General features: G+C 28.9%; 3 protein-coding genes across 3 annotated transcripts; all 3 read left to right on the plus strand.

Moving 5' to 3' along the window:
* The first annotated feature begins 3,093 nt into the window (after positions 1-3,093).
* LOC129317101 (uncharacterized) lies at positions 3,094-3,779 on the plus strand. Its single transcript, XM_054961437.1, has one exon. The coding sequence runs from the start codon at positions 3,142-3,144 to the stop codon at positions 3,577-3,579; it is 438 nt and encodes a 145-aa protein (XP_054817412.1). The 5' UTR covers positions 3,094-3,141; the 3' UTR covers positions 3,580-3,779.
* A 1,342-nt stretch (positions 3,780-5,121) lies between these two features.
* On the plus strand, positions 5,122-6,167 carry LOC129317511 (protein ALP1-like). Its single transcript, XM_054961826.1, has 4 exons — positions 5,122-5,337; positions 5,409-5,634; positions 5,711-5,735; positions 5,810-6,167. Exons 1-4 carry the CDS (start codon positions 5,122-5,124, stop codon positions 6,165-6,167), a joined length of 825 nt encoding a protein of 274 aa, XP_054817801.1.
* Positions 6,168-6,351: 184 nt separating this feature from the next.
* LOC129317512 (uncharacterized) lies at positions 6,352-7,071 on the plus strand. The gene is made up of 2 exons (XM_054961827.1): positions 6,352-6,699; positions 6,820-7,071. The coding sequence occupies exons 1-2, from the start codon at positions 6,352-6,354 to the stop codon at positions 7,069-7,071; spliced, it is 600 nt and encodes a 199-aa protein (XP_054817802.1).
* Positions 7,072-12,539: the final 5,468 nt, after the last annotated feature.

Consider the following 12,539-nt stretch of genomic DNA (forward strand, 5'->3'; position numbering starts at 1 on the left):
TAATAGAGATTTTAGAAGAAGAGAAGCTTGATTGAAGTTGTGAGAAGGAAATTTTAGAAACTTAATGATATATTAGATAAGTAAATAATGTTCCCTAATAAATAGAAATAATGATCTTTCTTTTACCTGGTTTATTTATTTATTTAAATATTGGTATGGAAAGTAAAAAGAGAGTTAATATATATATATATATATATATATTATAATTGAAAGAAATTGTTAGTCTAGTAGTTAATTATTTTTTAGTCTCCAAGAAAATATGGGTTCAAATCTTCCTGGCAGCCTTAGAAAAAAAATACATATATTTTTAATATCGAGTGACAATGTGGAGATTTTTTTTTAAAAAAATAGGGATAGTTTTCTACACTAAAATTTAATTAATTTTTGATTCCTTGATCATGCAAAATGAATTTAAAATTATTTAATCCTTTGTTATAAATAAAATGCTTCGGAGGTTGTTCACAATGATTTTCCTTTTGAAATAAAAGTCACTTTGCAAAAGTTTGTGAAACATTAACTTTTTTTTCCTTTCACAATATTACAATTCTTCTCGATTTCTAATAAAGACATAAAGCAAGTTTGTTTTACAATTTATCATATTTATTAGAGTTAAAAATGAAAATCAAAACAACTTTTTGATAACTTCAATGATGCAATTAACCACCTTTTCAGTGCCTGTAATTGACTTATAATAAGAATGCCAGGAAAAAATTTGACCGAATGACAGAAGAACAAAATGGGAAGAAAGACAAGTATGAACACGCTAACATGCAAGTTGAGTGTATCAACCACGAGATGCTGCCATCAATGATTTGACAGTGATCCAACGTGAACAGTCCGTCGAAGACTTGGTCGTCGAAGTCTTGTAAAGTGATTGACTTCATTATTTTAATGGTATCCACTCGTTCCCTATCGAAGCATTCATCCCCACTTCCCCATCTTTACTCCATGATTTGTTAAACTCACTTTAATTATGTATAATTGTAATATATACAATTATATATGCATATGTGTATAAATATATAAAGTATACAAAAGATATACTGAACTGATAAAATGGGGTTTTCATTTTAGTTTTTCCGGATTATGAAAAATAAATGTGACATATATTTTATTTTTATGCAATTAAATTAATAAAATATCTATTTGATTAATATATTATTTGCATGATTTTTTGTCCTTATACATAAATTAAAAAAAAGGTACCACTAAATAAAGTATCTCAGTAGTTATGTAAATACCTCTCATGGTTATCAATTATGTTATTGGTTAAAAGGTATTTTTCCTCTTAATTATTCACTCAAGAGTGTCTCATATCCTAAACTTATATATGATGTAATTTTTTTTTCAACATCTAAAAATATCGATGCTGTTAAAAAAATTAACTTTTATTGTTAGTTGACTTAGAAAATGACATTAAAAATTAAAAAAAAGGACCCACAAAATTATAGGTAAGTGCCATGCTATAATTTTCGTGTAATTTTATGAATCCTTTTTTTTAGCAAAATATTTTATGAATCCTTATGCGTGCCTATTTAGGTTATTTGTTTTTGTAATTTTTAAAGTTTTTTTCTGCTATTTTTTATTCAATTAATGGTTAAAATTAATTTTTTTAATGACAAAATGCCCATTATATTATTTTCAAATATTAAGAGGAGTAATTGTACCGCGTGTAAATTTAGTATACTAAACATTTCAAAATAAATAATAGGGACTGAGATCCCAAATATTCTTTAATTCTCTTAAAAAATAGGGGAATTGAATCAAACATAATAGAAAAAGAAATTATCTCCTCTGTCAACATGTGTGAAATGAAGTTGGCTAGAGGAGAGACTATTATAGATATCGACTGTTACATTTGATTTAGTAATTTTGATTTGATAAAATGAAATATTGGGTAAAAGTGTAAATTGGTAGTTTATGTCCAGAAGCATCTAGAACTTTAAATTTATTTTTTGTACAATATTTTTTTTTTCAAATTTTGAAAAAAGTTCAATCTGACTACCGTTAACAAAAATTAATTTTAATTATTAGTTAATTAGAAAATAATAAACAGAGACCTCAAAAACTATACAAGTGGACCAATATTACAATACATAACTCAAAAATTATAGACAAGGATTTGAAAATTTATATAATAAGACCAAAAAAAATTTATTAGTCTTTTTCTGTAATTTTTGAAGTTTTTTTCTTGTCATTTTTTGATTAAGTTAAAGTTAACTTTTGTTAATGGCAAATGCCAAATTACACTGTTTTTAAAATTAAAAGAGGAACAATAAAAAATGTGAGTTCAAGTTTTAGGTGCTCCTAAACAAATAATTTAAAGATTAATTTACTCTTTTACATTAAGATATTATATATGAGAGAGAAATTATTTTTAAAGATTTTTTTTGGGCCAAAGAAATTATTTTTAAAGATTATACTTTCAATAATGGCAAACTGAATGTTTTTTTTTTCTTTTTCAAATAATATCAATAAGATAAACACATCTCCATTATCCTAGAAGGGTAATTAACAACGACCGGAGAGACAACTGGTAACAATCGTGACCCCTGCAAGCCGGGATATATTAATTAATAGTGGCATTTATTAACTCCTACAACTATTTTTCAGGCATTGATTTTCTTAAAATATTATAGAATAATTGGTGATTGATTGTCAGGAGAGGGACAGTCAATTTTAGATATTTAGAAAACTAAAGTTATATAATTTTGTGATAAAAAGGAAAACTAAAGTTACACATTTAAAATATACAAATAAAAATAAAAAATTAAATATAGAAATAAATTGTGTCCCTAATAAAAGTTAGTGACATGATAATTGATACTTAAAAAAAATCGTTCGCATAATATTCAAATTAAAAACTAATAAGAAGCAATTAAAAAATAGAATAGAAACTAATAGAAGAACTTTTTCAAATAACAAGGAATTAAAAAAATATTGGTTGACTGACCAGACCAGGGTGTCCTTCCCAAATTACCCTTAAATCATAGAGCTTGAGTCCAGGAAAGGAAGGGTGGTTATGTAAATTCAGCATGTGCGAGTCTATATAAAATCCCTTTCAGAAACGGTAATCATTAAGAGTAGAAGCATCACTCCGCAGATTTTATTCACACAGGGCAGAAAGAGAAGAAAGAAAGAATGAATCGTTTCACTTTCAACGTTCACAAACACAGAATTATCAAATTTCTTCTTTCAATTTCGTTTCTCTCTGCTTTATTCACAATCTTCCCTCTTCTTCTTCAGTCCCTGAAGCCATTTATGGCGATGCGGCTGATAGAAAAGAGCTACATGTTCTTGCTCTGTAATGGACTCGTCGTCTTCATTCTCAAGAGCTCAGGTCTCGTTGATGTCAGAAAAGGCTTTGAAATTGAGAACGATGATCCTCCAGAAGAAGCAACAGAAGAAATAGAAGATCAACAAGAACGTATGGTTTCTTCTGATGAAGATAAAGAAGACGAAGAAACAGAACCGGGGATCGATCGTGCCATCGTCGCCATTGGTGAAGAAGAAGACAAGCATCATGATGAAGAAGATGAAGCAGAAGATGCAGATGAGTTGAACCAGAAAGTTGAGTAATTCATCAGAAAGATGAAGGAAGCTATATCTTCAGAACGAAGATATTATTATTTCAATTCTGATGATCTTGATGCACGTACGAAGCAAATTCAGTACTGATATGAATTTTTAGTTTTTATTTAATAATCTAATACCTTGAAGTTTTTGTGCGCGTATCTGAAGTCTTGAATCAATTAGAATCACACGAGAATTTTCGTTCATGTCAATGTTCTATAAATGAGAACTTAGATTCCAGAGTGCTCTGTTCCGCGTCCCGATCTATATTGATATACTATAATTCTAATTTATTATATCAATAGCCTATCAGTTCATGCATTGAATGGAGTTCAAGTTGGACGAGAGTCACATTAATTATATCTTAGTAATATTCACACACAATTTCTTTTTATGAAATAAAATATTACGGAAAAAATAAATCATTTGATTCATATAATTTTGATTTAAATGTAACTCATAGTATGTTTGGTTCGTTTCCTTGCATCAGGATTATATGTAATCCTGATACATTTCATGGATTCATAACGTTTGGTTGGCACTCATTAATGTAAATAGGATTACAAGATGTAAACAACATTCCTTAAATGGCTGCAATGAGATTACATAGTCAGACCCAATAAAAGGGGATGCGGGCCTCTTGTAATGGGTTTTACAAGACATTATTGCCCTTATAATTTTTTTTTATGACTAGATTATCCTTTTTCCCCAAACACATGAAGAATTGCACAGAAAAAGAAACCCTATGCGCAAAAATTTCTGGAGAGAATCACGCTTGCCAAATCTGCTTGCGGGTGAGTGTTCTCTATTTAATACAATCTATCCACATGGTCAGCTTTGATTTTTTCTACTTCATATGTGCAAAATCTGCTTTATTTGATTTTCTCTACTTCATATGCTAATGCCGAATCTGAACAAAAGTTGCTTGCAAATCTTTATCTGATTTACTCTGCACAATAATTTGTTGCCATCAATTCCTACTGCACAATAATATGCTGACAACAACTATAGCTATTCATCAAGTCATTCTTTATTCACTTCATATGGTTCTTCACGTCAGTTTGCTGCCATCAACTCTTTTGATCTACACAAAAGTGGGTGCATATAATATTATTATATTATTATAATATTTTAGTTGGTGCTTTATACTATTGTGAAATTATTATAATATTGTAATGGGTGTTTTATTTTGAATCATTATAAAATTGCAGTAGATGCTATAAGCTTGTTTTGGTAGGGCACAATTATGGATGAAGACTGACAGCAATTCATCCTTCATATAATGTTGGGCTGGTTGGGCTGCTTTATGATTATGCATGCTATTTGTAAAATGCTTGTTGACATAATGTTTAGTGTGGCTATATATAGCACTAGACATATTCATGATCGGTCATACACCCTTGATTTTCATAAAAAAGAAGACACCTCAGGGAGATGGTACATGGTAGTGATATAACTTGTTTCAACCAAATTAGGATGTATAGATGTACATTTTTTTGACTTTGTGGCATGTTAGAGACCATAGGTGGTCTAAAACCGAGTAGACATATGTTAGTGGATGAACAAGTTGCAATCTTCTTGCACATACTTGCTCACCATATGAAAAATAGAGTTATTCAGTTTGAATTTGGGAGGTCAAGGAAAACCATAAGTCGATATTTCAATATAGTTGCAAAAGCAGTTGTTCGCCTCCAATATGAGTTATTTAAGATACCAGAGCCAATCCTTGAAGATTCAACAGATGAGAGATGGAAGTGGTTCAAGGTAAACATAAAACACATGTTTCCATAGTTTTAAAGTCAATTCTTTTTTTATCAATGAACAAATAATCGTAGGGCTGCCTTGGTGTATTGGATGGAACTCACATAAAGGCTCAAGTGCCTGCACAAATAAAGGGTAGGTATCAAAATAGAAAAGGAGACATAACTACTAATGTTCTTGGTGTGTGCTCTCCTAATGGTGAATTTATATTTGTTTTTCCGGGCTGGGAAGGGTCTATAACTAATAGCAGAGTCTTGAGAGATGCAATTAGTAGACCAAATGGTTTTAAAGTTCCTCAAGGTATGATTTTCAACTTTGTACTTATATAATTTAATTTATATTAGGGGTTGTAATAGTGGTAATATGCTATTTGCAGGGAATTATTATCTAGTTGATGCGGGGTATACAAATTGTGAAGCTTTCTTGCTCTATATAGAGGACAACGGTATCACTTAAGTGATTGGTGTGATGGAAGATATCCTGAATCTCCACAAGAGTGTTTTAATATGCGACATTCATCTGCTAGGAATGTCATCGAAAGGGCATTTGGGATCTTGAAGATGCGTTGGGCAATATTAAGGAGTCCTTCCTATTATCCCATTCGAACCCAAAATCGATATATACTTGCTTGTTGCCTCTTGCATAATCTCATTATGCGAGACAATGTAGACGACCCTATTGAGGCTGAATTTGATGCAATTGACTCACCAAATCCCCAAATGGGCATCAATCCCATCTCAACCATGGAACCATCAAATGCTTGGAGTGCTTTTCAGGAAAACATGGCTAATGAAATGTTTAATGCATTTACAGCTCATAGGACTAATAGATAAAGCCTTTGGCTAGTATGAATTGTTCAATGAAAGGACTTTTAATGTTTTAGCTACTACGATTTTAGTTTATTTGTATTAGTATGTCCAGTACATTTGCATGATTTATATTTTATATATTAAAATCTTTTATGAGTTGGGATCTCTTAGATTCTTATTGCTCTTTTCTCACTTTTTATTACATAGAATGGAAACACGAGAAGATATTAGTAAAGGTAGCAAGCATGTTTGGACAGTTCAAGAAGACAGCATGCTTGTTGAATGCTTGGTCCAATTAAAAACTGATGGGAAGTTTGTTGCGGATGCAGGATTTAGTACAGGATATTTGAATAGGTTAGAGGAGATGCTAGAGGCAAAGGCTCCAGGTTGTGGATTGCTTGCTAACCCTCATATTGCTTCAAGGTTAAGAACATTTAATAAGTCATGGCAAGTTGTATATGACATGGTGAATAATAAAAACACTTCTGGCTTTGGGTGGGATACTGAAAAGAAGTGTGTGACAGCTGAAGATTATGTATGGGCTGAATATGTGAAGGTGATAGAGTCACTGTTATATAAAGTTAGATTTTATATGTTATATTATTATTATTATTTTATTTTATTTAATATATATATATATATATATATATATGAACCATTTATGCTTCATTTTCAGGTTAAGAAGCAAGCTGGAAATTTTAGGAATAAATGCTTACCTCACTTTGAAGATCTAACATATATATGGGGTAAGGATCATGCAATTGGAATGACTGCCTCGATGCCTTCCTCTCTTGCTGAGGATGATGAAGAGGATTATATAATTGAACATGAGATCAATGTTGAACAAGGAATTAACACAAATACAAATGTTGATGCATCTGAGCAACAACCTACGCAATCAGCTGAGGTCCAATCATCTACAAAATGAAAGTGAAGGAGCAGTCGTGATATTATAGAGGTCCTTGCTGAAGCTATAAAGGATTCATCTTCTCATATAGACTACTCAATGATGAAATTCTCAGAGAATTTATGTAAGGAATTTGCTGAAATGCGAAAAGAGTCAAGAAGGATTGGTCCTATTGATTTAGACAGAACAGAGGAAATATATAGGCAACTTATGAGAGTATAGGGACTCACATGGGGTGAGATAAACAAAACTCATATGAAAATTACTGAGTCTCTATCACTAGTGGTTGCATTCACACTAGTTCCTGAAGACGAGATGACTGCTTGGGTGCATAGCCTTCTTGAATAAATGTGTAGGACCTTTATATATTTAGCTCTATAGGACTTCTATATGGATTGCTTTGCAGGACCATGAGCTATGTAAATTACATACTACTTCATTTATATAAAGTTGTAGTAGTATGTATTTTAAGTCTTTCTTTTGTTAATATTTTGGAGATTGTAGACAGTGCCTCAATATCATTTTTTGTAAAGCCATAGAGTGAGCTTGTATTGCATTTGTCAATATTTAGGAGGTCATAGTTAATTAGTACCTCAACATTTTGTAAAGTCATATGATGAACTTTAATGTCCTGCTTTTGATAATCCACTATTTGAAAATGTTTATATATTTTGCTATTAATGGTGTTGTTGTTCTGATTATATATATATATACAAGAAGGTAGATTTTATATTTTGATTATGTATTTTTTTTAATTTTAATGTGCTATACTCTACCTCTTGGATGTGGCTGCACAACATTTCTGCATGATAACTCGACAGGAAACATTTTATTGCTATATGAAGAAGCTACACTAGTGTTCATGAATATCTTTATATTTCATAAATTTATGCTATTGGTAGGAAGCATTTTTATTGCTGTAAAATTGTGCCTGTTGGTAATTTGTTTCACATGCACACACACATCTGTTAATGTTTGGTTTAAATATTATAATTTAGTTTTAATATATTTAGATGGCATTATATACACACACACATTTAAAATAGACTTACTATTAAAGAGGACAGGGGACTAGAGTGGAAAAGGGCTGGGAAGTGTTTTGATTGATTTTAATATACAAGGGTATTTTTGTCTTTTGATTCATTAATACAGCCTATTCCCATGTTTTTTGTAATTGAATCAAACATTTTTACCCTATTGCATCTCCTTTCCTTAAAAGCATACCAAACAAAATAGCAGTAATCATCATTACATTACATTACATTTCATTCCATTTCATTCCCATGGATTTCTTTGAACCAATCGTGCCATCAATCTCTATACTTTAACTTATTATAACTTGATCATTATAATTTCTATTAAATTATAACTCAACCTCCGAAAGGATGTCGGGGCAATTGAGAGAAAATTATGCAAGATGATAGTAACAAATTTTAGTTGCCTTTTGAAAAATTTTAATTACCCCCATCATTCAAAAAAAAAAAATTGCACTTGTCCCCTAAAAATGTCATAACTTAAAATCTTATCTACATACTACTCTCTCCGTTTTAAAAATATAAGGCATTTTTAATCAAATCTCATCCCCTAATAAAGTAATTACTTACTTTCAAACTAATCCTATCTTTTCATATTTATCCCTATTAACCACCCTATAATAAATATAAAGTCATTATCAATAGGAGCACTTTTGAAAAAAAGGCAATGATTATATCTCAAAAAACTAAAAATGTTTTACATTTTTGAACATCCAACTTTTTAAAAAATGTTTTACATTTCTTAACAGAGGGAGTATATTTTAAGCAGAAACAATTTTAGAATATATTTTAAGCAGGAACAATTTTAGAATAGAAGAGTAGTAATTTAATAAAATATTTTGCTTGTAGAAAATTTTATCACAAATTAATTCTCTTCTATATAAAAGAGATATATAGATTTAATTTAATAAAAATAAAAAACATGAAACTAATAGACATAAACAATTTTTATATAAATATAATTTTTATTATAAATTTATGTTGTATGCATAGTTTTTAGTATTTAATTTTATTAAATTAAACTTTTAATATAATTTAATATATAATTAAAATTATATTTTTAATAAAATAATGATATTTATTTTAAGATAAATTATGCCCCCATCAACTTATTTTTTTGGGTCCATCATTACTTGAACTTAATTTTACTCAGAGAAACTTAATCATTATAGTTTTAATTATTTAAACTGTCCATCATTTTATTTAAAAAAAATAAAATTATAAATATTAAAATCATTTTAAAATTTGGGGATTAATATTTTTTTATAAATTAAGGATTAATATTTTAAATGACTAAAACTGTTAATTTGTATAAAGATTATAAAGGTTAATATTTCAAAATAATTTTATTCTTTATAAATTTATTCTTTAAAATATAAGACCAATATTTTAAATTACTAAAATAGAATAAAAATTAACTTGCATCACGTCAAAATTAAAGGACAGAGTTATAATCGAGTCAAGAGTATATAAAAATTGAATTGCATTGAATTAAAATTTAAAAATTAAATTAAAATTAAGTTAAAATTATATGAATGAAATCAATAATTTTCCCAATATATAGTATATGAGATTCTGATGGGAAAATTTACTTCTACTAATACATTACTTAATACAGTGGGAAGCAAAATTAAACTAGGGCGTGTTTTACTTAAAAAACCAAATTAAACTAGGGCGTGTTAAAGGGTGCTATATTTATTTATGTCATATATTTCTCACTACTGTACAATATATGGGCTATTTATTATATTAATAAAATAATAATAATATTTTAAACAAAAAGTTTTAGAGGTGCTTCCAGGTAGATCCTATCCACGTGAGAGCGATGTTTTCGTTTTCAATGGGACATAACTAGCATATTTTTCCAAGGTATACGTCATGAGAACGACATTGCCAATGAAACTTCGCGGTTATTGATTTGGAGACCTTAGCATTGACTGTGTTAGAGACGGGCGATTGATTGTTGGAAGCAATTTTTGAAAAACTTACATACTTAACATTTTATATTTAATATATTTATATTTAATTAAATTAAAATATATAAATTTTTTATAAATTATTTATTTTATAATAAATTTTTGCTATTAATTAAACTAATATATGAAAACTCAAGTGTCATGATTTAATTAGATATAAATATATAATATGAAGTACATGAGTCTTACTTTTTTTTTTTTGGGGTTGAAAACTGGTGATTGTCCTTAGGTGGGAATTACGTTAAATTAAATTATTAAAATATTAAAAAGAAAAAGAAGGTTAAGGTACAACAATCCAAAATTAAGAAAAGGATCAATGGTCTTTTTTATTCGGGACTATTCACATTGGATTTGCAAGAATCCTAAACTCGATTTTGCGCCAGTTTCCCCTACCCGTTTAACAATCCATTCGCTTTTGCCTTGCCATTGAAATGTTAACGACTTTAAAAAAAAAAACCAAAAAATACACGTGTTAGTTAAAGGTGACTTTTGCCCTTGAAGCAGAGACATATTTACGTTGAAGGAATGGAGGCAATTGCCTCTACTGTAGTTATATGATGGGGACAATTACCACTTGCCCCTTTCAAAAATTATCACTTGTGCCTTTAAAATATTGCTCGAGCATCATTTAAGTTTTTTTTTTAATTCAATCTTTATTTTTAAATATTTTTTAATCATTCAATTAATGAAATTAATGTTATTTGTATTGTTAACTTTTAGTTGGTAGATTGATTCATATGAAAAATTGTATAGTTCATATTATTTATATAAATATATAAGATTAGGCTAAAATTTACAAAATTCTTGTGAATTTTAATACAGTTACATATAACTCTTCCCTCCTTTAAACTTTTAAAGTTAACCTCTTTAATTTTTTTTTTTCAAAGCCCCATACTATTAATAACTCTATTATCCTATTAACAAAATTTGCCACATAAAATTAATGAGATATACATATGGCACCTAACATTGAAAAAATATTTAATTATTTTTAATACATCTAAAGAAAGAATCATATTAATAAAAATTTATCCTTCCATTGAAATGAGATAGGTATGCACCCATAATAATAGAAAAATATAGATAAAAGTTTTATAAAGTTATTATTAGCTTGTATAGGATGTCACATAAGGTGCCATATATCTTTTCTTAATATGAATGACAACATTTGTTGGTAAAATAGCTAAGAAATAATAGTAGGGAGTCTGTGATAAAATAAAAAATAAAAAGGTTATGGTAGTTAATTTTTAAAATTTTAAAGGTGAGAGGAGTTCTAATGTCTCAAAATTTAGGAAATAAATTTTGTATATTTTGACCAAATAAAATATTTTGTTTTCACCTTCTCAAGTAAAATATTAATTTTTATTTTGTAAACACTAATAACGTCAGTTAATTGTTTATATTGAAAATACTTATTCTAAAAGAATATGATTATTTTCATTAAAAAAGAGAACTAGCATATGATATTAATATTTACTACTTATTCTATTATTTTCAGCACAAATTTTCTTCATATTAAGATAATTTTATTTTTTTAAGTTATTCTAATTTTATATTTTTTTATTTTTTTGTGTATTTAACTTTAATGAATTTATTTTTATTATTTAAATAAACATTTATAATTATATTTTAAAAATATTAATATTCGTTTATACATGTTTTGCCCCCAATAATAAAATTTCCTACGTTCGTCACTGCCTTGAAGCATTCGCTTGGAGACATATGGTTTCCCAAACTCAATTTTGAGTCATTTTCCCCTTAAACGTTGAAAAGCCTAATCATATGTGCTCTACCATTAACACACCATAGATGAACATTAATTTAAGTTAGTGAGACACATATGTATATGCATGTGGCATTTGTAATGCCCTCACTGATATTACCATTCAACTAAATAAAAACTAATTTCTTTAAAAGGTTTGGGATCCCAAAATAAAGCATTAGAATACAAAATCTTTGATCTACATATGTTACAAAACATAACATAGCGAAAGCATTTCATTCAAGTGTGTGAAAGTCTAAAAGGAAATGTAATTCAAGCAACAAAATTTAGCAAAAATGTGAGTTGTGGGTCACGGCTTGTGCGACATGTGGCACAGAGGCTCTAGGTCACGCTTTATGCCCTGTGTCACGGCATGTCGAGACATGCACCACAACACACATATCAAAATTTTGTTGTCAAATAGCAATTTCTGATGCAAACTTCAGACATGCACTGTTTTTGCATTCAATATTTGATTAGGGCGATTTAAGCCCCCACACGAAGGTTATATCGAAATCTACCCGATGATATTAGTTTCATTTCAATCCAACACTCCCTTTAAAAATTTTAAACCTAAGTGCAATTTGACTATTTTATATCAAAATTTGCTACTTGAGCATCATTATTTGAAACCACAAGTTATTGGCCACTTCTAAGGCTTTGACCACATCCAAATGGACAATTTCTACCTGATTGAATAGTTACATAAGCAAAGAC

Source organism: Prosopis cineraria, unplaced genomic scaffold (assembly GCF_029017545.1).
Source record: "Prosopis cineraria cultivar Desert tree isolate PC_DT_omini unplaced genomic scaffold, ASM2901754v1 PC8, whole genome shotgun sequence".
Classification (NCBI taxonomy): Eukaryota; Viridiplantae; Streptophyta; class Magnoliopsida; order Fabales; family Fabaceae; genus Prosopis; species Prosopis cineraria.

Coding starts and splice junctions, on each gene's coding strand:
- LOC129317512 (XM_054961827.1), top strand. CDS start 6,352: ATGGAAACACGAGAAGATATTAGTAAAGGTAGCAAGCATGTTTGGACA. Junction 6,700..6,819: donor TATGGGCTGAATATGTGAAG/GTGATAGAGTCA, acceptor CTTCATTTTCAG/GTTAAGAAGCAAGCTGGAAA.
- LOC129317101 (XM_054961437.1), top strand. CDS start 3,142: ATGAATCGTTTCACTTTCAACGTTCACAAACACAGAATTATCAAATTT.
- LOC129317511 (XM_054961826.1), top strand. CDS start 5,122: ATGTTAGTGGATGAACAAGTTGCAATCTTCTTGCACATACTTGCTCAC. Junction 5,338..5,408: donor AGAGATGGAAGTGGTTCAAG/GTAAACATAAAA, acceptor AAATAATCGTAG/GGCTGCCTTGGTGTATTGGA. Junction 5,635..5,710: donor TGGTTTTAAAGTTCCTCAAG/GTATGATTTTCA, acceptor TGCTATTTGCAG/GGAATTATTATCTAGTTGAT.